A 19,983-nucleotide genomic window follows, 5' to 3' on the forward strand; every position below is an offset into this window, starting at 1 on the left:
TAAATACTAGCCAGGTGGATGGGCTCTGGCCAGGTTCATACCCAGGTTCCTGGGAAATGGCCCAGAATCACAATTTGTAGCAGCTTAAGAAGGAAAACCCATAATTCATTGCATTTCCCATCAAGTCCAGTCAGGGGAAAGCATACATCCTGACATACCTCCAGCCTGTGACTCTTCTGCCCATATGTGACCAAGCACATCTGGTGCAGATGTGTCAGACAAACTTATTTAGGGGAATGAAAAACATGTAGCTTGTTATCTCCCATAAACAATAGCCTCCAGCATTTCAGGAACTATCTGTCCTTGAGCAAGGGGCTTGCAGATCAGAGGCATTTTTGTTTTCATGGATCTCTTAGGTAATTAAACCTTAAAATGTAACTTTGGCTCTGAAACCTCCTGGGAACTCACAGGAAGTACTAGGACTCTGACAGGACGGCAGAGGCATCACTCACCGTAAAATAGATCCCAGTTGATTATAACTTGGGACCAATCTTAGAGAATGCATGTGCGCCACAGGGAGTCAGGGCCTGTGTGTACAGGCCATGTGTTGGTTGTCCATCATTCACTGATGGACAGCCACACTGCACCCAGGACTTGAGTGCTGCGCATGGTTGTGTAGGTGTTTCTGTTCCTTCAGGAGTGGCAGTCCTTGGTGGGCTATGAAAGGGATAGATCTGCAGTGAGGTTTTCTTTTCTTTTTTCCCCCTCAAACCAAACCATTTATTGACAGCAAAAGTCTCCGTAGCTGTGAACCACGTGAGGGGTAGGTAGGACGTAGTGTGGGAACCAGCAGAGGGCTTCTTCCAGGGGGGCTGCCACCCTGGGAATGCTGGGAGCTCATGGCCATCCCCGGCAAGCAGAGCATAAATAATACTGGTGGGCAGGTGTGGGCAACAGGGATATCATAGGACAGCCACCTCGGAGAGCTATCAGGGACATGGGGACACAGGACACATGAGGCTATGGAGGCACACAGACACAAAGAGGGCAATGAGTAACACAGGGCATGCCGAGGTGACACACAGAGAAATAGGGCTGCAATTCTGGGCTGTTCTGGAGACTACCCAGGAGGCTTCCTCCTCCACCACTTAGGCCCTGGGGTTTGCAGGCAAGACGCGCTGAGGCAGGACTAAGCAGCAGGTCACTTCCCCTCAGGGTCGAGTAGAGGACCTGGAGGGCAGCATCTGTAGATCTAAGGCTGAACTGTGCCTTCAGGGTCCTTGCCGTAGATATAGCTGCCCACAGCACCGGTATTCACTCCCTTGGGTCCAGAGAGAATTCCATAGCACGGATTGTGGCAGTAGGGCTGTCCATCATGCTCAACACGCAATCCGGGGGTCAGCACGCCCTCCGGGGGTCAGCACGCCCTCCGGGGGTCAGCGTCTTGGAGCGGCGCTCACAGAGCAGACAAGGCCGGTGCCAATCCTTGCCTAGAGAGGTCACCCTCTCAGCAAAGTACACCCTCTTGTTGCAGTGAGGACACATGTTGGGTTCCCCAGTGAATGTGGTGACACTAGAGAGTTTGCTGGGACCTTTGGGGGGGTCCGCTGGTCTTCCGCGCTTCAGTTCGCACCACAGGAACCTCGATGGGGCCAGTGACCTGAGGGCCCTCAGTCAGAGGCTTCTCACAGATGTAGGAACCAGCACCACCTATATTCACGCCCTTGGGTCCAAACAGCGTGGCATAGCAGGGCTTGTGGCAGAAAGGTTTCCCATCATGCTCAGCATGGCCCCCAGGGGTCAGGGTCTTGTTGCAGTGCTCATACTTGAGACAGAACTTGTGCCAGTCCTTGCCCAGGGAACTAACCTTCTCGGCGAAGTACATGGTCTTGTCGCACTTGGGACACTTGGAGGCCATGGTCGGTGCGCTCGATCGGTCCTGCAGTGAGGTTTTCAAGAGAAGCTGCCAGCCCTAGCAGCTGCCCCCTACCCCATGCATTCCTCCACCCAGAAGATGGTTTCTGTGTGGTCCAATGAGGAAACTTTCTTCTTAGGGTATTTCTTTTAATTTTGAGACCTACATAATTAGCTCATTTGTGTCATGAGAAATACTAGTTTTAGCTTTCTGTTTGTTCTTTAATAAGATAACTATCTAAAATGAACAGTACTCATTATCCTTATTATTACTAATTTGAAATACTATGTGTTCATATACATATTATTAGGGAAGTTATATCTTAATTTCACAGTAATTAAATACATTGATTTCCTCTTTTATCTTTAGAAATAAAATAGGACAGTTGTTGATATAAGTATCTTAAAGATCTTGAGGAATTTTTAACAATATTAAATGCTTGAGAAGGGAATGGAGTTCATGATGAATACCTGCTCCCATGGTGGACACTCAACCACAAAGTATATGCCGGTGTTTATTCAGGAAAAATTATTATCCAAAGTTTACTATCAAAGTTACAAGCGAATGGCATTAGCTCTTTTTTCTCTTATTAAATTTTTAAAATTTATCTTACATACCAACCTCCCTCCTCTCCTCCTGTTCTCTCCTCCCCACATCCTTTCTAGCCCCCTCATCCACTCCTCAGAAAGGATAAGTCCTCCCATGGGAGTCAACAAAGCATGGCTTTGTTAAGTTGAGGGAGGACTAAGCTTCTCCCCCTGCATCAAGGCTGAGCAAGGTATCCCACCATAGGGAATAGGTTCCAAAAAGCCAGTTCATGCACCAGGGACAGATCCTGGTCCCACTGCTAGGGACCCCACAAACAGACCAAGCTACACAACTGTCACCCACATGCAGGGGGCCTAGGTCGGTCCCATGCAGGCTCCCTATCTGTCGGTCTAGGGTCAGTGAGCTCCCATAAGCTCGGGTCAGTTGTCTCTGAGGGTTTCTCCATCATAATCTTGACCCTCCTGGATCCTACAATCCTTCCTCCCTCTCTTCAACAGGATTCCCAGAGCTCAGCCCAGTGCGTGGCTGTGGATCTCTGCATTTGCTTCCATCAGTTACTGGATGAGGGTTCTATGATGACAATTAGGGTAGTCACCATTCTGATTACAGAAGGCTGGTTCAGGCACCCTTTCCACTATTGGCTAGGAGTCTTAGCTGGGGTCCTTGTGGATTCCTGGGATTTTCCCTGGCACCAGGTTTCTCTCTAACACCATAATGCCCCCGTCTATCAAGATATCTCTTTCAATACTCTCCCACTCTCCCTTTCTCCCCCTCCCCTAACTCGACCACTTGCTCAGCTATGTTCATAGCAGCATTATTCGTAATAGCCAGAACCTGGAAACAACCCAGGTGCTCCTCAAATGAAGAGTGGATGAAGAAAATGTGCTACATTTACACAATGGAGTATTACTTAACAGTAAAAAAATAATAACAACATGAAAATTGCAGGCAAATGATGGACTAGAAAAAAAAATCATCCTGAGTGAGGTAACCCAGACCCAGAAAGACAAACATGTAAGTGGATAGTAGATGTAAAGCAAAGGTTAACCATGCTACAATCCATAGCCCTAGATAAACTAGGTAACAAGGAGGACCCTAAGAGGGACACATGGATTGCCCTAGGAAGGGGAAATAGATGAGTAAACTGAGGGTGGAGGAGGGGAACATGAGACATTAGCTCTAAAACAAACTCAAAGATATATCATAAATGTAAAACCAATCCATCTATTCGAGTTCACACACTCATCCACATTGGCTGATACAGCAGAATGCATATCTTCAGTAATACACACACACACACACACACACACACACACACACACACAAATAACACTGAAATAATGTGTCTATGAGTCCATTCAGTGAGACTACTCAATGCTGGGGGTGGCTAGAATTCTTCACTAGTACATTATCCTTCCACTTAAATTCACTAGCAATTGTAGAAGTTTTACAACACACTTGACACAAGAGGAAATAGTAGTTGGCAGCACTTTCTATAAGGCCTGGTAATCTTTAATGCACACAAAAGCTTAGGCACTAAAAGGAAGGGCCCAGAAACGGATACAGACCCCAGCCATGGCTGGGAACCCGTGGGGCCGACGATGCAAGTGGTGGTAAAAATCTCCTCCAGTGTTTCCCAGGCATTTACTACGTGGTTCTTTGCTTCACAGATGAGAAAACCCAGTAGACTGTGTCATTGCTATCTTAAGAAGCCCCTGTCATCTTCCACATCCTCGGGTTCTTTCTTGAACACAGGCCAAGACCACTTAACATGCTTATTCTGCCTGGGCTGAGACAAATTCTCAACTTAATTCCCATCTCTCTAAATAATTACTGGTCAACAATTTTTTCCCGTGTTTACTGGACATTTGAATCCCACCTCTTGAAAACTGTATTCTCATATCTGTAGCCCATCACTTGACTTCTAGTTATTCACTTTATAAGTCTCCGTATATTCTTGACATTAATCCTGTCATGTTCAGCTAGCAAGGTTCTGTAGTGTCCTGCTCCACCGCGCTCCAAACGCGCCCTCCCAGGGCGCCCAACCTGTAACGACCCACCGACCCTCAGTCTCTGCCCTCAGGCTCTGCAAGAAGCCCCGTAGCACCAACTCCTGGAACCAGAGACCCTTGAGCCAGGCGCGAACCTCTCTCCAGGGTGCCTAGGTAGAAGTACCCTTTATGGCAAGGGTGGCGCATGCGCAGTGGAGAGAGCCGTGGGTCAGGCAAGAGCGACGGCGCCGCGTGACGTCAACAGGAGGCGCGGAACGTGACGTCATCATGCGGAGTCCATGCCTGGCCGTGGTCCCTGAGCAACGCCTTCGGACCCGCCCCCCTTCCTCTCCGATCCTTTCCGCCGCTTTGCCCCCTGGAATGCTTCACCTAAGTCTACTCAAGATCTGGAGAAGGGAAACGGCCTACAAATGAATGTATGTGAAAAGTAACTTCCAAGCACCTCACATCATATAATAGGAAAGCTCGCAGGCACGTTTCTGCCATGGCAGGAGCATCCCTCACAAGGCTTCAGAAACAGGTTCCCCGTGCTCATCTTCCTTCCGGTTCAGGAGGCTTGGTTCCCGGTCTTCGGTTTCCTTAACAGTAGCACGTGGTGGGACTCGTATTCGTTGGCAGGTCTCGTCCTCGCTGCTCGTTTCTAATCCCGAGGCTATCCGCAGATTCATCGTCAGCTCGTCCCTTTTCTCACAGTGCTCAGGGCACCTTTACTACAGGTGCTGTGAGACTTCTGCGATGCCTGTGGGAGTGTACTAAAATGGAAAGCTTCAGTCACTGTGTGAGTGCAGATAAGAGTTCCCTGATCGCCACAACTGTGCCCTGCAGCAGCTGTTTCTACTGTCAGGCAGGAAGGAAGGAGCTGTCCTGCCTGTCGGGGGTGCAGGCCCCTGGGATACCAGACCAACTTGAGTTCACCCTGGGTGGGCAGTCCACACCTCTCTGTGCTCTGTCTGTTGTATATCACATGTTCCTGTTCATCTCAGGAAGCAGCCGCAAGGGTCGGGAAGGTCCTGGAACACGAAGCCACTGTTTCGATGAGATTCTGCATGAGTGCTTGTCCACACTCATGGCCTGGAGAATGATGTGGCTTCCAGTCTGTCCCAAGCTGTGGTCAGCTGTAAGGAGTCACATGTGCCCTGAGTCCCTGTGGCCTGATGGGCTCCAGCCACCCTTTCATTTACTGGCACAGAGATGTGACTTTGGGCCCATGACTGTTGAGCAAGGACAGCTCACACCCTGTCAGACTCAGGCGCCCTATCTCTGCTGGATCCCTCTCATTTCATGGGGAGCACATGGGTGCCTCACTGTCTCTGAATGTACATCCACAATCCCTCTTTGCAATGTCCCCACAGTCACACCAGGGTTCGTGATTCAGGTTTCTGTCCAAGGCCTCTAGCTCTCTGTGATGAAGCAGAACATCGTGGTGGCAGGTACGGTGAGCAGAGTGGCTCTTAAGGTGGTCAGGAAGCAGAGAGCAGAAAAGGGAAGGGACCAGGATCAAAACATACCCACACAAGTCACACCCTATTGACTTACTTCCAGCAAGTAGACCTACCTTTAATAGTTCTGCCACTTACCAATAACCATTAGAAATATCATCCTTAACAGGTGTATCTGGCGAGTGACCCAGGGCCCACAGGCATCCCAGGAGCTATGAATGTAATCCAATACATATGTATATGAAGTCTATAACAATGTCAAAATGTGGACACCCCTGGAAAATACAAATTATTGTAGCTAAGGATGTCCTGTATGTTGTGAATATATGTTACTATGATTGATTGATAAATAAAACACCAATTGGCCAGTAGCCAGGCAGGAAGTATAGGATAGGCGGGACAAACAGAGGCTGGGGGGGGGGGGCCCCGCCAGGCTGCCGTCCAGGGAGCGTCATGTAAAGGCAGCAGGTAGTAAAGCCACGGAACATGTGGCAACATATAGATGAACAGAAATGGCCTGAATATAAGAGTAAGAGATAGACAATGGTAGGCCTGAGCTAATGGCCAAGCAGTTTAAATAATATAAGCGTCTGTGTGTTTACTTTATAAGTGGGCTACGAGACTGCCACAGGGCTTGGCCGAACCCGGAGAGAAAAACTCCAGCTACAGATTATACCAGACACAGGTGTGTGAGTTTCTAAAATTCTTGGCATCTCTCAATCCTCACAGTGATGCAGTGATGCAGGCCATCAGGAGGCCCTGGGATCAGGTAGACAGAAAGGTCTTGAGTTCAAGTGCAGCCTGGGCTAGAGTGAGACTCTGATTCAAAAATATAACACTCAAGGGCTAGGGATGCAGCCCAGGGGTGTAGCAGGAATCTTAAATGGTCTTATTAATAAAATCAAACCTGAAGCCTGGTATCAGGGTCAATGCTGGAAGATCAGAGAACCAGAACAAGCCACAGACACCTCACCTTGCCAGTTCCTCAGCTGATCCTGCTTCCTCAGACTGGAAGCCTCTTAGTCCTCATCCAAATGGATTTAAGCTGAACTGTGCTGCTCAAAGCCTGAAAGCTTAACCAGCCTAGTTCCTTGTCCTCACGCCTTAAATACCTTTCTGCTTTCTGCCCTCACTTCTTGGGATTAAAGGCTCACTTCTTGGGATTAAATGCCTGTCTGTGATAGGATTAAAGGTGTGAGTGCCACCATTTTCTAGCCTCTATGTCTAGTGGCTGTTCTGTTCTCTGACCCCAGATAAGTTTATTAGGGTGCACAATATTTTGGGGAACATAATATCACCACACAGGGGTAGAGTTATGCCTCCCATAGACCAGGCCCTGGCATCAATCCCGTTACACATACCACCCCGCCCCTCTCCTCACACACAAGTGTAGGGGAGGGTGAGTGTAACAGTTACAGATACAGAGACTGGGGAGGAGGAGCAGAAGATAGACAAGACTGAGGAATCGAACACAAGCTATGGCCGCTCACATAGCCATTGAGAGGCAATGCAGGCGCTCACTAGGACCACTCATATCATCCCTGCGTGCCTCATTTCCTATGCCTTAGCCTGGGTGGGCTCCCCTCCACTTTGCTGGGGAGGTGGGTGTTCCCAGTCTGTGTTCATCATGTATGCTCAGCACAGGCCCTGGAAGGTAAAACGGACCCTAGAGATCCCGCTCATCAGAGATAACCACCTGCTCGAAGAAGCCCTCCTCGTCCCCCAGCCCCCTCCAGCCTCACCTGGCTGTGTTGTAATACATCCATGACCGCTACACCTTGTGGAAAGACATTGGGCCCAGAGCAGAAGGAGGCTCCGAAAATGGGACAGAAGGGGGGCCGAAGAAAGGAATGTCAGAGCAGATCACCTGGGTGTTATGTCACCAACGTCAGATACTATTCTCCAACCGGCACCCTCTCTCCAGAACCTACGTTCCTCTGGACTTTTCCCAGGATCCTGAGAGCAAATAACACCACAGCCTCACTGAGGCCACGCTTGGTTTTTGTTGCAACTTTACTTTTTCAGAACCTTCGTAGATATTCTACAACTAGAACTGTTGGTGTGACAATCACATCAAGGACAAGAATCTACCTGTGACCCCCGAGCAATGACAAGCACACAGGGTGGGAAGAGAGGACACCACTCAGGTCTGAAGGGAGCAGGCTGTGGGATACAAAGACACAGATGGAGGCAGAGTGGCCGGAGGTGGCTCAGGGAGGAACTGGAGGAGGCTGGGAGACTCCACACCAGGATGAGCCCATCCATCTCTCCTCCTCCTCCCTCCACAGGCTGCTGCTCTGTACCCAGACCAGATTCCCAGGCACAGCTGGGCCTCCACCAGCAACACTCCCTTCTCTGCACCAGCTGGCCGTACCCCGAACTCCTCCAGGCTCTGATCTTCCGGGGTCTTCACTCTACTCCTGCTTGTCCACAACCTCTGCCCCACCCCCAACACTCAGCTTTTTCTACTGCCTCAGGTGACCAGTGTCTAAGGTCAGCCTGTCCCCATGGAGGTGACCTGAATTTTGGAGATAGCTTGAGGCCAGGCCTAAGATCTCAGCAGAGCCTTGGATAGGCTCTTGTCCCTCAGCTTCCCGTTGTAAAAAGATCTGGCAGCAGTCCCCCACAGCCATGCTGAGCTAGAACAGCCACCATAAGTAGGGCATTGGCCCCAAACACCTGTCGATTGGTCACTGTGAGATGCTGCAGCTGTTGGTACCAGCCATGGAAGCTGGGCTTCCAATGTGGTCATGTTGGTGGATGGATCAAAGTGGATCCAAATAGATCAAAAACATAGAAGCAGGAAGCTAGATGGTCAGGGGGCAGCATTGGGAGAAGGAACACAGCACTCCAGTGCCCAGATGAGGCTTTCCCAAGCTTTGTGTTCCATTGGTTCCCAGGAGTCACACACATGCACCGCACTCTGTTTTTGTGGACAGGACAGCAATGTCTGGTCTACAGAGGTATCCCACAGGGCTGCTGCTGGATGCATTCTCATTCTTGTGACCTCAACCTTGATACACATGGGCTAACCTGACCTGTAATTATCTGGAGGTGACAGCTGTCTCATCCTTTGCTGAAGACCACTTCCCCAGCAGAGAAACGTGAAGAGAAGGACAGACAAGCAGGGCAGGACAGGGAAAGGCTGTCTGACCTTCTACCAGGAGGGGCCCCACCTTGGCCCCAGGAAGCTCTGGGCATCCTTTTAGCTCGGTGTCCCACACTGAGTGCTGTGAAAGGCCAGAGTGGGGCCATATTTCCCATGACTAACTGGGACTTACCTTCAAAGACCTGCCTCAGTGTCCACACCTGCCCAAAGACAGGTGGGTTGTGCCCAGGGTTGTGCACATGAGCACACAGCAGCCTACACTTCCAGCCTGGCTCACTGCTGTGGTGGCCTCAGTCCTTGCCAGGCTGAACTCACCCCATGGTTCACCATCCTCGAGACGGGAGGGCTGCCCCCTCGCCACTTAAAAGCAGACAAACATGAGAGAGGACCCCTTAGTGCCTTTGAGACCCACAGAACTTACTCCTCACCATGTGATAGCTGCCTGAGCTGATGCCTTGGGTCTTGACCTCTGTCTCATCTACCAGCATGTCTCCTCCCGCCCCGGCCCTGGTTTCTACCCTCTGCTGTCCACATATACTCCCAGGTCTACATAAATAAGTTCTGTGGATTTGTCCTCTTGAGATGACAGACACATTAAACCACACGCCCCACGCAGGTGCACAATGATGTCAGTTGAAAAGCACAGTGCAGATGAGGTCAATGCACAAATACATCTCAGCGCCTCACCTCCTGGCTTTGGGGGTCTTGCCATTGCACTCTGATTGGCACCTCTTGGTTTCTGGAGACCTGAACTTTCCTCTGGACTGTCACGCAGCAGCACAGTTTTGCTACACAGCTCACCACTCTCCTCATCTCTCTCTTCCAGCCTGAGCAGTGTGTGTGGGTGCAGGCTACCATCCCACTGTTAGGCTGGTCACTGGACAAGGACACTGGTTTTGGCGATAGCTCCCCAGAGGATGAGCTGCTGTCTGTTGTTCGGGCACCCGTGGTGGTCAGGGTCCACAGTTCCTTCCTGGGAAGTGAGTTGTTTTTTGGAAGTGTGTCCTGAGGGCCCACATGGCTCCCTGGCTCAGCACCGTAGCTACTCGTGGAGTGGGTACAAAGGGCAGCGACAGCATCATGATGGCAGGCTGCCCTGAAATGAGAGATGGTCCTCTTCAGAAGGCAGCACTGGGGAGCAGCAGACATGATGGCCCTCTTGCCTCCCTCCATCCTTAAATGTTTCTCATCATGGGGAAGCTGACATTTACAGGGGAAGGTGTGAAGGGCAGGCTTGCTGGCTGTCTGGTTCAGGGGAAGAGGGAAGGTGGAAAGATCTGCTGGGGTCACACAAGGTGTAACACCTGGCTGCCCAGGCTTCACTTGGTTCTCCTGGCTATTCTCCCAGGGGCTCTTGTGTTGTAATATCAGATACGTAGCCATTGTTTCATTGAAGGTTTGTGCTTTTAAAGATTCCAGGACCTCGTAAGGGTCATACCCCAAATCAGCCATAATGGTTATGATAATGGGGTTCGGGAGACTGGGGAACTCCTCCAAGGAAAACTCAAGAGAAGGAACCTCACCTTGCGTGAGCCATGGGTGGTGCATGATGCAGTCTATAGTAGCCCTCTTGCTAGGGTCCAGGGTGAGTAACTGACCAATTACATTTAGGACATTTGCAGAAAGATAAGATGGGCTGTAGTATTTCGCACACAGGATCTTCTGCTTTATCCCGGGATTGGTAGGTGCTTGAAAAGGGAGGCACCCCATGGTCATAAAGTAGAGGAGGACTCCCAGGCTCCACATATCAGCTGCGGGTCCATCGTAGTCTTTTCCCTGAAGGAGTTCTGGGGCACAAAATGGGAGGCTGCAGAAGAAAGAATGCAGCTTCTGCCCAGGGCTCACCTGAACGCCCAACCCAAAGTCACTGAGTTTGACGTTGCCCTCGCCATCCACCAGTATATTTTCTGGCCTCAGGTCTCCATGCACGACACCTTTTGAATGACAGTAATGCACAGCGCTCCCAATCTGCTGGAAAATTCGACGGGCCTCCTCCTCCTGCAGATGTCCATCCTCCTGGATCCGGTCCAGCAGCCTTCCCCCGCTCGAATGCTCCATTACAAGGTAGGTGTTGACAGTGGTGTTGATGATCTGATAAAGCTGGATGATATTGGGATGACTGAGGGATTTCATGATATCAATTTCTGATGTGACAATAGAGGAGTTCCTTGGCAGGATTTTCAACGCCACCTGGGTCTGGGTGAGGAGGTGGCAGGCCAGCTTCACTTCACCAAAGCTGCTTTGGCAGATGGTGTTCAAGATCTTGTAATTATTTCTGAGGGACGCCTCATCGGAGGCTGTGACTTTGAGGTCCAACACCACCATTATCGTGCCAGTTAACTGTGCTAGGTTAAAAATTAAAATAATGGAAATCAGTTCTCAGAGGGAAATGTGACTCTAATTCCCATATTAGAAAGGCAGAATGGGCCATGCTCTTGCTACTTACTGCCCAGCCTGCTGTACCTGCTGTGTGTCCAGCAAACAAGTTGTCCTAAAATAAACACATCTCAAATAGACAATTTAATGATGCTCCTCAAGGCCACAGAAAACTAAAACAAACCAAGCACTAAAGCAGTGGACTGAAAAAAAAAAACAGAGCAGAAATGAAGGAAATTGGATATGAAAGAATATGAAAGCTTGTAGAGATCAAGAGTTAACTGAGAGCAGAGCTGAGCTGAAAGCCTGAGCCCAGCTCCCAGAGAATGTGAATAAGAGACAAGAAAGGCTACAGTATTATAGCCAATACCACTGACATCCAGAGCATGAAGGAATATTTTGAAAACCCATGTTCCAGCGAACTGGAAAAATCTGGAAGAAAAGGCTAAGCTTCTAGACACACATGGCCCATCAACATCAAACCAAGAAGAGGAAAACACCATATTGAGTACAAGCAACAAGATCAAAGTAGTGATTAAATAACCTCCCAGCAAAGAAAAAAATCCAGGCCCAGATGGATTCACTGAGGCTCTGAAGACCTTTTACAGAAGGACCATACCAACATCTAACCATTCCCTAAAGTAGAAATGGAAAGAGCTCACCCTACACAGCCAGGATAATCCTGACATCAAAGCTGGTTAGAGACACAAGCAAAGGGGAAATTATATCCAGGACAAATGTAGATGGGAAAATCCTTTATAAGAATACTTAATACTCTACACCAAGTTCAATGACACATTAAGAAGGCCATACTTCATGACCAAGATGAGTTCACCAAGGAACTCAAGGATAAGGATGTTGCAACATAAATTGTTCAGAGAGAGAGAGAGAGAGAGAGAGAGAGAGAGAGAGAGAGAAACAGAGACAGAGACAGAGACAGAGACAGACAGATGGACAGACATAGAGGAGACAGGGAGGCAGTGGATTGAAGGACAAGAATGACACACCTAGCCATAAAGAATGACTGCCATTTTCAGGAAAATGGGTAGAACTAGAGCTCATGTGTTATGTGAGATCTTGATCTAAAACCTACACAGGGCCGGCCAGGGGGCTCAGACAGTAAAGGTGCCCGCCACTGCCAAGCCTGACCTGAGTTCCATACCTGGAACCCACAGTGAGAGGAGAAAACTGACTTCTAAAAGTTGTCCTCTACCTCCACATGTGTGCTAGGGTATATGCACAAACAGACACAAAAGGAAACAAGTGTGAAAAAGCAACCAAAAACCTCCAATACCTACCTATCTACTGAACCCTAAACGCCTAAGCCCAAACCAACAAGCCCAGCAGATCACCAGTGTCAGATCCAACACATCACCAACATGCAAGACCACAACCCACCAGCCAACAGCTGTCCAAACTGTAAAACCCAGCTGCAGCCCATGCTTCTTATGGACAGGGACCTTGCATTGCTCACAATGGCTCCATGTGATGTCAGAGCAAGAAACAGACCAATCCCAGTCAGGCACACCCCACAGAGGGCACAGCCCACAGTGGGTTTCACACTTTTCCTTCACCATTGTGAGCAAAGCCCTGAAACTTAGAGGAGGAAGGGATTCTTTGATCTCATCCTTTGAGGGAGCAGTGGAGACATGGTGGTAGGAGCCACTAGTACTGAAGGAAGAAGCTGTGGCTGCTTGAGGTGGCTAGTCATACTATGTTCCATCCCCCACCCCAGTGACCATCCACTTCTCTGAGCTAGACTCCAGCTCTCCAGGGTTCTATAATGTCCCCAAGCACCACCTGATGGGGTCAACTGTTCAAACACAGAAGACATTTCAAATCCAACCCATCACAGAGACTTTCCCACCTACCTGTGTCTGCCAGAATGCCAGCCCCTCCAGAGAGGACGGTGCCTCTGATGCATGGGGAGGGTGGGGGAGTGAGAAAACCCACAAGCACTTGTGAGGGAGGTTTGCACTCACTGCTGGGTTGGAACATATTAACCTATTAACCAATTAACCAATCTGTTAGAAATTTAAGTCCTTTTATAGCAGGTTTAGAAGCCTTTTGTTAAAATGCATTCATTTCTCCTCTGGGTTCAACACATGGTGAAAAGAGAAGCCTGGCATTGCTGCTGTTACTTTGTGTTTCCTTTCCTTGGAGTGGGCTGCTTCCAGGTGAGCACATTCATTACTCAAAGCAGAGAGTTAAGTCATTATCTTGAACTTGCAGCTATTTTAGATTGTTATTTGATTATTTTTATAATAGTATATATTTTATAATGTTATATTCTATACTATATAATAATATAATAAATAATTTTTTTTTTTTTGGTTTTTTCGAGACAGGGTTTCTCTATGTAGCTTTGCGCCTTTCCTGGAACTCACTTGGTAGCCCAGGCTGGCCTCGAACTCACAGAGATCCACCTGCCTCTGCCTCCCAAGTGCTGGGATTAAAGGCGTGCGCCACCACCGCCCGGCTATAATAAATAATTTTATTATCAGTGTGTATGCGTGTGTGTATGTGTGTGTGTGTGTGTGTGTGTGTGTGTGTGTGTGTGTGTGTACATCGTGGCTCAGGTGTAGAGGTAAGAATTGGTTCTCTCTACCCACTCTAAGTTCTTGGGACTGAACTACAAAAAAGAACTTTTGCATGCTGAGCCATGTTGCTGACCACTGGTTTGCATTCTCAGGGGGCAGCAGAGCTCCAGAACTGTCTTCAGTGTCTGGGTTATCTTGGTTCAACTTGACTGGACCTGGAATCAAGTAAGAGACTTGCCTCTGGGAAAGTCTCTGAGGGTATTTCCCAAAATGGTTAACTGAGTGGGGAGAACCCACCCCCCAAAGCATGTGGCACCTTCAGGTGGTGGCCCAGACACTAGATGCCTGAAGGAAATCTGTTGCTTCTTGCCTGCCCTTTGCCCCTCTGCTGCTGCCTCTGCCATCCTCTTCTGACAGAGCTCAGCTTCTACGGCCTTCCAGCATGGACTGACTGCCAGTGGCTCTCTAGGATTCCTCCAGGCCTTAAGGACCAGGCTGGGACTGCTCAGGCACCCAGTGTTGAGGACTAAGCAGCTACCGAATTCCCAGACTCTCCAGGATGTGGATCACCATTGTGGGAGTATCCATCAGTTGCCATGCAAGCCAGTCTAACACATGTCCTTTGCAATATATAACCATTCTACCATGCTGTTCCTCTAGAGAACCCTGAGTAACACTCTCAGGGCAAGGCCATGCCCTGGAGCAGGTACAGTTGAAGCATGCACATTTTGGCCAGGAAGAAGTTCAGCCATGATCCCACTAGGATGAGAGAGGGTCAGTTATGCCATTGGCCCATTGGCCATGGGTAACATGAAGTCAGAGAAGGAATGAGAGAGAAAGGGATGCGTTGGATGTGGTAACCCAAGAATATCGAGGGCTCCCAGAGGGGCTTACCCTTCATTTCCAAGAGAAAAGGGGAGAGGAAGGAAGGAGTAGGTTTCCTGGTGAGACGGGAGCTTGTTAAGGAAGAGGAAAAGAGAGACTAGAGAGAGAAGTCTGGCCTCCTGGCTGGCTCACCAGATATGCTGCCAGAGTAGGACTCAAGGTTGTCCCATGAAATTCAGGTCCCTTGTAACTCTAAAGAATTGAGCAAGACACAACAGTAACAGTGAAAGTGTTGATTTATTAAAAGAAAGTAAAGGCTGGAGAGGTGGCTCATTCACTGACGCATTTGCCACACAAGCATGAGAACCAGAACTCACGTAGTAAGTACTGTAACCCAAGGCTGGGACATTACGGTATCTAGATAGGCTTAGAGGCCGTTGAAGAGGGACTCCACCCTTACCCTCTGTTTTGGACTCAACCCTGTGTTTCCTTGGTAATACTAGAAGGGAAGCATCACAATTGCCCCTCCTGGCTGGAGAGATGGCTCAGAGGCACTGGCTGTTCTTCCAGAGGTCCTGAGTTCAACTTCCAGCAACCACATGGTGGTTCACAACCATCTACAATGAGATCTGGTGCCCTCTTCTGGCCTGCAGGCTGAACACTCACTGTATACATAATCAATCAATCAATCAATCAATCAATCTTTTTTAAAAAACCCCCCAAAAAAAACAATTGCCCCTCCTTAGGCCTTAAAATGACATGCATAAAAGTGGAGGTAGGGCTGAAGGGATGGCTCAGAGGTTAAGAGCACTAGCTGCTCTTCCAGAGGCCCTGAGTTCAATCCCCGTAACCACATGGTGGCTCACAACCATCTGTAATGAAATCTGGTGCCCTCTTCTGGCCTGTAGGGATACAGGCAGAGAGAACACTGTATACATAATAAATAAATAGAAGTGGAGGTATAAGGGCTTTGTTGAGGCCCATCAAGAGAAGGCTACTTTGTCCAGGGCAAAAGAATACATTTTGAGTTCTACCCCTGGCCAAGAGGAGACAAGACAGTCTAAGTTTCACAAAACATTACATACTATTGTCCCTCCCTTAAGAGTTAATTCAAGTGTGCTGTGGAACAATCCTTTTCTACACTATGAATATGTATTACTCTCACTGGTTAATTAAAAACTGACAGGCCAGTACCTAGGCAAGAAAGCCAAACTAAGAATGATGGGAAGAAGGAGGGCAGAGTCACAAGAGATGTCAGCCAGCTGCTCAGGAAGCAAGACATGCTAGAGGCTGGGTAAAGCCATGAGCCGCGTGACAAAACCCATAGAAATGGGTTAATTTAAATGTCAGAACTAATTAGTAATAAGCCTGAGCTATTGGCTAAGCATTTGTAATTAATATAAGCCTTTGTGTGATTATTTGAGACTGGGTGGTCAAGACAGGAAATGTCTGTTTACATATGGTGTTCAACGTGGGGCCAAAATTTCCACCTAAAACCTGACAAAGCTTTAAAAAGAATTCTAGACACACAAAACCAGAGATGAGCACAGCTTCTTGGTAGCTGCCTTTATCTTTGGTGAGCTCTGTTTGCTGGCGGTGAGCAGAGGAATAGCTCTTTTAAGAGACGGCTTTCTGGCTCGGTGCTAGCAGCAAAAATGGGCAGCTCTTTTAAGAGGTCCTACTACCAAACATTTATATGGTGTTTATGAGCAGCTGGTGGCACAGCTATTCAGTGGTGGTATAGACCTAGGAACTTTCCAGAGTTGTGATGGTAAACATGGCTCCCAGAGCTGGTGGTCAGCATGCCTCCACCATGAGACTAAACTCTCAGAGAACCAAGGGGAAAGAGCCAGCGCCAGCTCACCACGATCTAAGTTACACAGTGGGTTTTCTTGCTCATGCAGACAGAAAAGGTTACAGATACACAGTAAGAACAGATTCAGACAAAAGAGCCTATAAACAGGTCACAATATATTTTTTAAAAAATGTGCATAGGCTTGGGAGAGGAAAAAATATGTTTTTTTTTTTTCAAGACAGGGTTTCTCGGTGTAGTTTTGGTGCCTGTCCTAGATCTCGCTCTGTAGATCAAGCTGGCCTTGAACTCACAGAGATCCACCTGGCTCTGCCTCCCGAGTGCTGGGATTAAAGGTGTGCACCACTACTGCCCGGCAAAATATAGTTTTAAAATAGTAAAATTCAGCCGGGCGGTGGTGGCGCACGCCTTTAATCCCAGCACTCGGGAGGCAGAGCCAGGCGGATCGCTGTGAGTTCGAGGCCAGCCTGGGCTACCAAGTGAGCTCCAGGAAAGGCGCAAAACTACACAGAGAAACCCTGTCTCGAAAAACAAAACAAAAAAAAAAAAATAGTAAAATTCTTAAAAAAAAAAAGGAATAGAGTAATAAAAAATATAATAAGCCACACATAAATATGGAAAATACACAGAGTCTGGATGCTGTATATTATTGTGTTGTCTTCAAAATTTTTTTACTACTAATGAACAAATGATAAGTGCTAAGAGACATTTGATTATGAAAGCTGCTAGATTAAACCAACCTATATATTTTAAAATATCTTGACTTCAAAATTTAAGTTAGAAGATATGTTTCTTTGAGAAAGAGGTTCTGCTTTTATTTCCACAGGAAATGAGAGACTCTGGTTCATTCTGGGTTAAGAAAAATAAGGTTTGATTGAGAAAGACCCCTGAAAAATCTACAATGGGAATGGATGTCCCAGATGATCCAACATTTAAGAGTGACTCTGTTGCAGTTTCTTCTGAGTTCTGCATCCAGAACAGCTTCAAGGCTGCTAGCTAAGATGATCCAACCTCACAGAATCCTCCTGTCAGGACTTGACCATAATCCTAAATTTTATTAGGGTCCCCAAAGAATACCAGTGTCCCCAATCAGCAATCATCTAGAGAACTATGCCCACATTCCCAAAAATAAATTATGAATTTTTGTCATCATTTAGAGGGGTTGTTATAAGTTGTTATTGGTAATGGTCAGGAAAAAAAGCTGAACAAAGGGATCTCATTCTAAAAATAAAAAGGGGGATATAGAAATAAGATAAAAGGGTAGATTATTGAATCTATTTTTAAACAAAAAAAGCCAACTACTAGTTTCAAATACTTTATATTGGTATGGATTTTTGTATATTGATACAAATTTGAGGTTATTTTTGTTATGCTGTATGTATGTTTCTACTCTTGTTTGGGAAATTGTGCTTAAGCATCTCATTTAAAAATACAATATATAGTTAAAATACAAGTTAATAATTAGTCATCTATAATAGTCACATATATCTATCAAACTTATAGTTAGGTTAGTTAGGTTTTCTAGGTATACAGAGAAATATTTCATCTATATAGATAATCTTCAAACACTTCAAAGACCTACAGAAATATGGCATTTAAAATGTCTTAATATCAGACCTTTTATGTCAGTGAGACATGTCTGCTTCTGGCAGCACCAATATACTTCAGAGAAGATGATGGGCATTGAAGAAACTTCATATGGAGTTTGTTTACTTTATGGCAAAAGCTAGCCATGTGGGCAAAAAAAACTCTCCCTGCTTCAACTGCTGACAGTTACTGTCCAAACTGGACCAGCAGGACACTGAACTTTGCCAAGACAAGTTAGGATAGTCCTTCAGAGTTCCCTGCTTTACAGGAAAGTCTGTCAGATATGCTAGGCCTGTAGTCCAGAGTTGGATGCCCCAACATTACAGAGGAAATTTGGGTGACTGTCCAGGTAGCCTGATGTCCCTGTCAATGGTAACATTTCATTCTTCTGGGGTCTTTAATGGAGTTGTTATATATAATATAATAGTTATAATTATAGTTTTCCTTAGTTATAATAGAAAGTAAATTAGATACAAAACTTTAGACTCACCAAGATAGATAATTAAGTATTTTCTCTAATTTTGCCAAATGCATATGGGCTGGATATTGTTATCTTAATTCTTACTTAACAACTTTGTTATATAGTTTTACTATATTAAGGTTAAAACCTTCCTTTTTAATTAGACAAAAGGGGGGAAATGCTGTGGAACAATCCTTTTCTACACTATGAATATGTATTACTCTCATTGGTTAATAAAAAGCTGACAGGCCAGTAGCTGGGCAGGAAGTTAGGTGGGAAAGCCAAACTGAGAATGATGGGAAGAAGGAGGGCAGAGTCATGAGAGATGCCAACCAGTAGTCCAGGAAACAAGACATTCTAGAGGACAGGTAAAGCCACAAGTCATGTAGCAATACATAGAAATTAATTTAATAGATTAATATAAATGGGTTAATTTAAATGTAAGAGCTGGTTAGCAATAATCCTGAGCTATTGGCCAAGCATTTGTAATATAAGCCTCTGTGTGATTATTTGGCTCCAGGCAGTTGGAACAGGAAACGTCCATTTACACAAATGGACCTGTCAATCACCCTGGCAGGGCCACTCCCCAGGAACACAGATATACCTGAAGACATGCTCAGATGGGAGGAATAATTATCCTTTTATGAGAAAATGTACTTATATATCCCCCATGTAGTTGTTCACAGATCTTCACTGCTAAGCCTGCCTGCAAGCATAATTCTTTCTTCTTATATCTCTTTTTCAGATACCAGCCAAAAGCTTAAGTATGTGTTTCCTGTTGTCCTGGGCTTTTCCCCTTTCTCTAGATGTTCCCTCCTGTTTCCTACAGCAGCTTGCTGATTTCCATGCTTGATAAAAAAAAAAAAAAGCATGACTTTCTCTGTTCTCAGTCTCCCGCCTCCTGGTGGCTGCCGGGATTTTCAGCTTGCCTGCTCTGTTGTTTTTCTCTCAAAATCTAATAAAATGGTCCTGAAGCTATCTTCTGAGTTCATTGTTAAATGTTCTCATCAAAGAGACAAAGAATCCACAAAAGGAAACCTTGATAACCTCATGATAGGGAGGTGGAGACAGCTCTCTGGGGCTTGCTGGGTAGCCAGGCTAGCTCTAATGTGCAACCACCAGGCCAATAGGAGACCTTGTTTGTTTCAAAAACCAGAGTGTTGGCACCTGAGGGAAGATGATACCTGATGCTGTCCTCTGAACTCTCCTCTCATATACAGAGAGGGAGAGAGAATAGAAAGTAGAATACTGGTGGGAGTGCAGCAAGCATGTGGCTCAAAGGGTTGTTTCTGGGTCAGGGTCCTTATTACTCAAGGGAAGGGAACTTCCAGGAGGGTACAACATTCTCAAGCTTTCAGATGGGACTGGTTTTCTTTGATAGGTGAAGGGTTGTACAGTCCTAGAGTTGGTCCCGGGCA

At 47.0% G+C, this 19,983-nt stretch overlaps 1 protein-coding gene, 1 long non-coding RNA gene and 1 pseudogene across 2 annotated transcripts; 1 reads left to right on the plus strand and 2 right to left on the minus strand.

Annotated features, from left to right (window-relative positions):
* Positions 1-704: 704 nt before the first annotated feature.
* On the minus strand, positions 705-2,062 carry LOC114682096 (annotated as a pseudogene).
* Positions 2,063-9,519: 7,457 nt separating this feature from the next.
* Positions 9,520-12,775, minus strand: LOC114681911 (sperm motility kinase X-like). The gene is made up of 2 exons (XM_037203915.1): positions 12,739-12,775; positions 9,520-11,309 (listed from the first exon to the last, which is right to left on the minus strand). The coding sequence occupies exon 2, from the start codon at positions 11,287-11,289 to the stop codon at positions 9,640-9,642; it is 1,650 nt and encodes a 549-aa protein (XP_037059810.1). The 5' UTR covers positions 11,290-11,309; positions 12,739-12,775; the 3' UTR covers positions 9,520-9,639.
* Positions 12,776-13,453: 678 nt separating this feature from the next.
* On the plus strand, positions 13,454-19,433 carry LOC119087543. Its single transcript, XR_005091009.1, has 2 exons — positions 13,454-13,517; positions 19,311-19,433. It is a non-coding gene; the product is annotated as an uncharacterized LOC119087543 (long non-coding RNA).
* The last annotated feature ends 550 nt before the right edge of the window (positions 19,434-19,983 follow it).

Source organism: Peromyscus leucopus, chromosome 3 (assembly GCF_004664715.2).
Source record: "Peromyscus leucopus breed LL Stock chromosome 3, UCI_PerLeu_2.1, whole genome shotgun sequence".
Taxonomy (NCBI): domain Eukaryota; kingdom Metazoa; phylum Chordata; class Mammalia; order Rodentia; family Cricetidae; genus Peromyscus; species Peromyscus leucopus.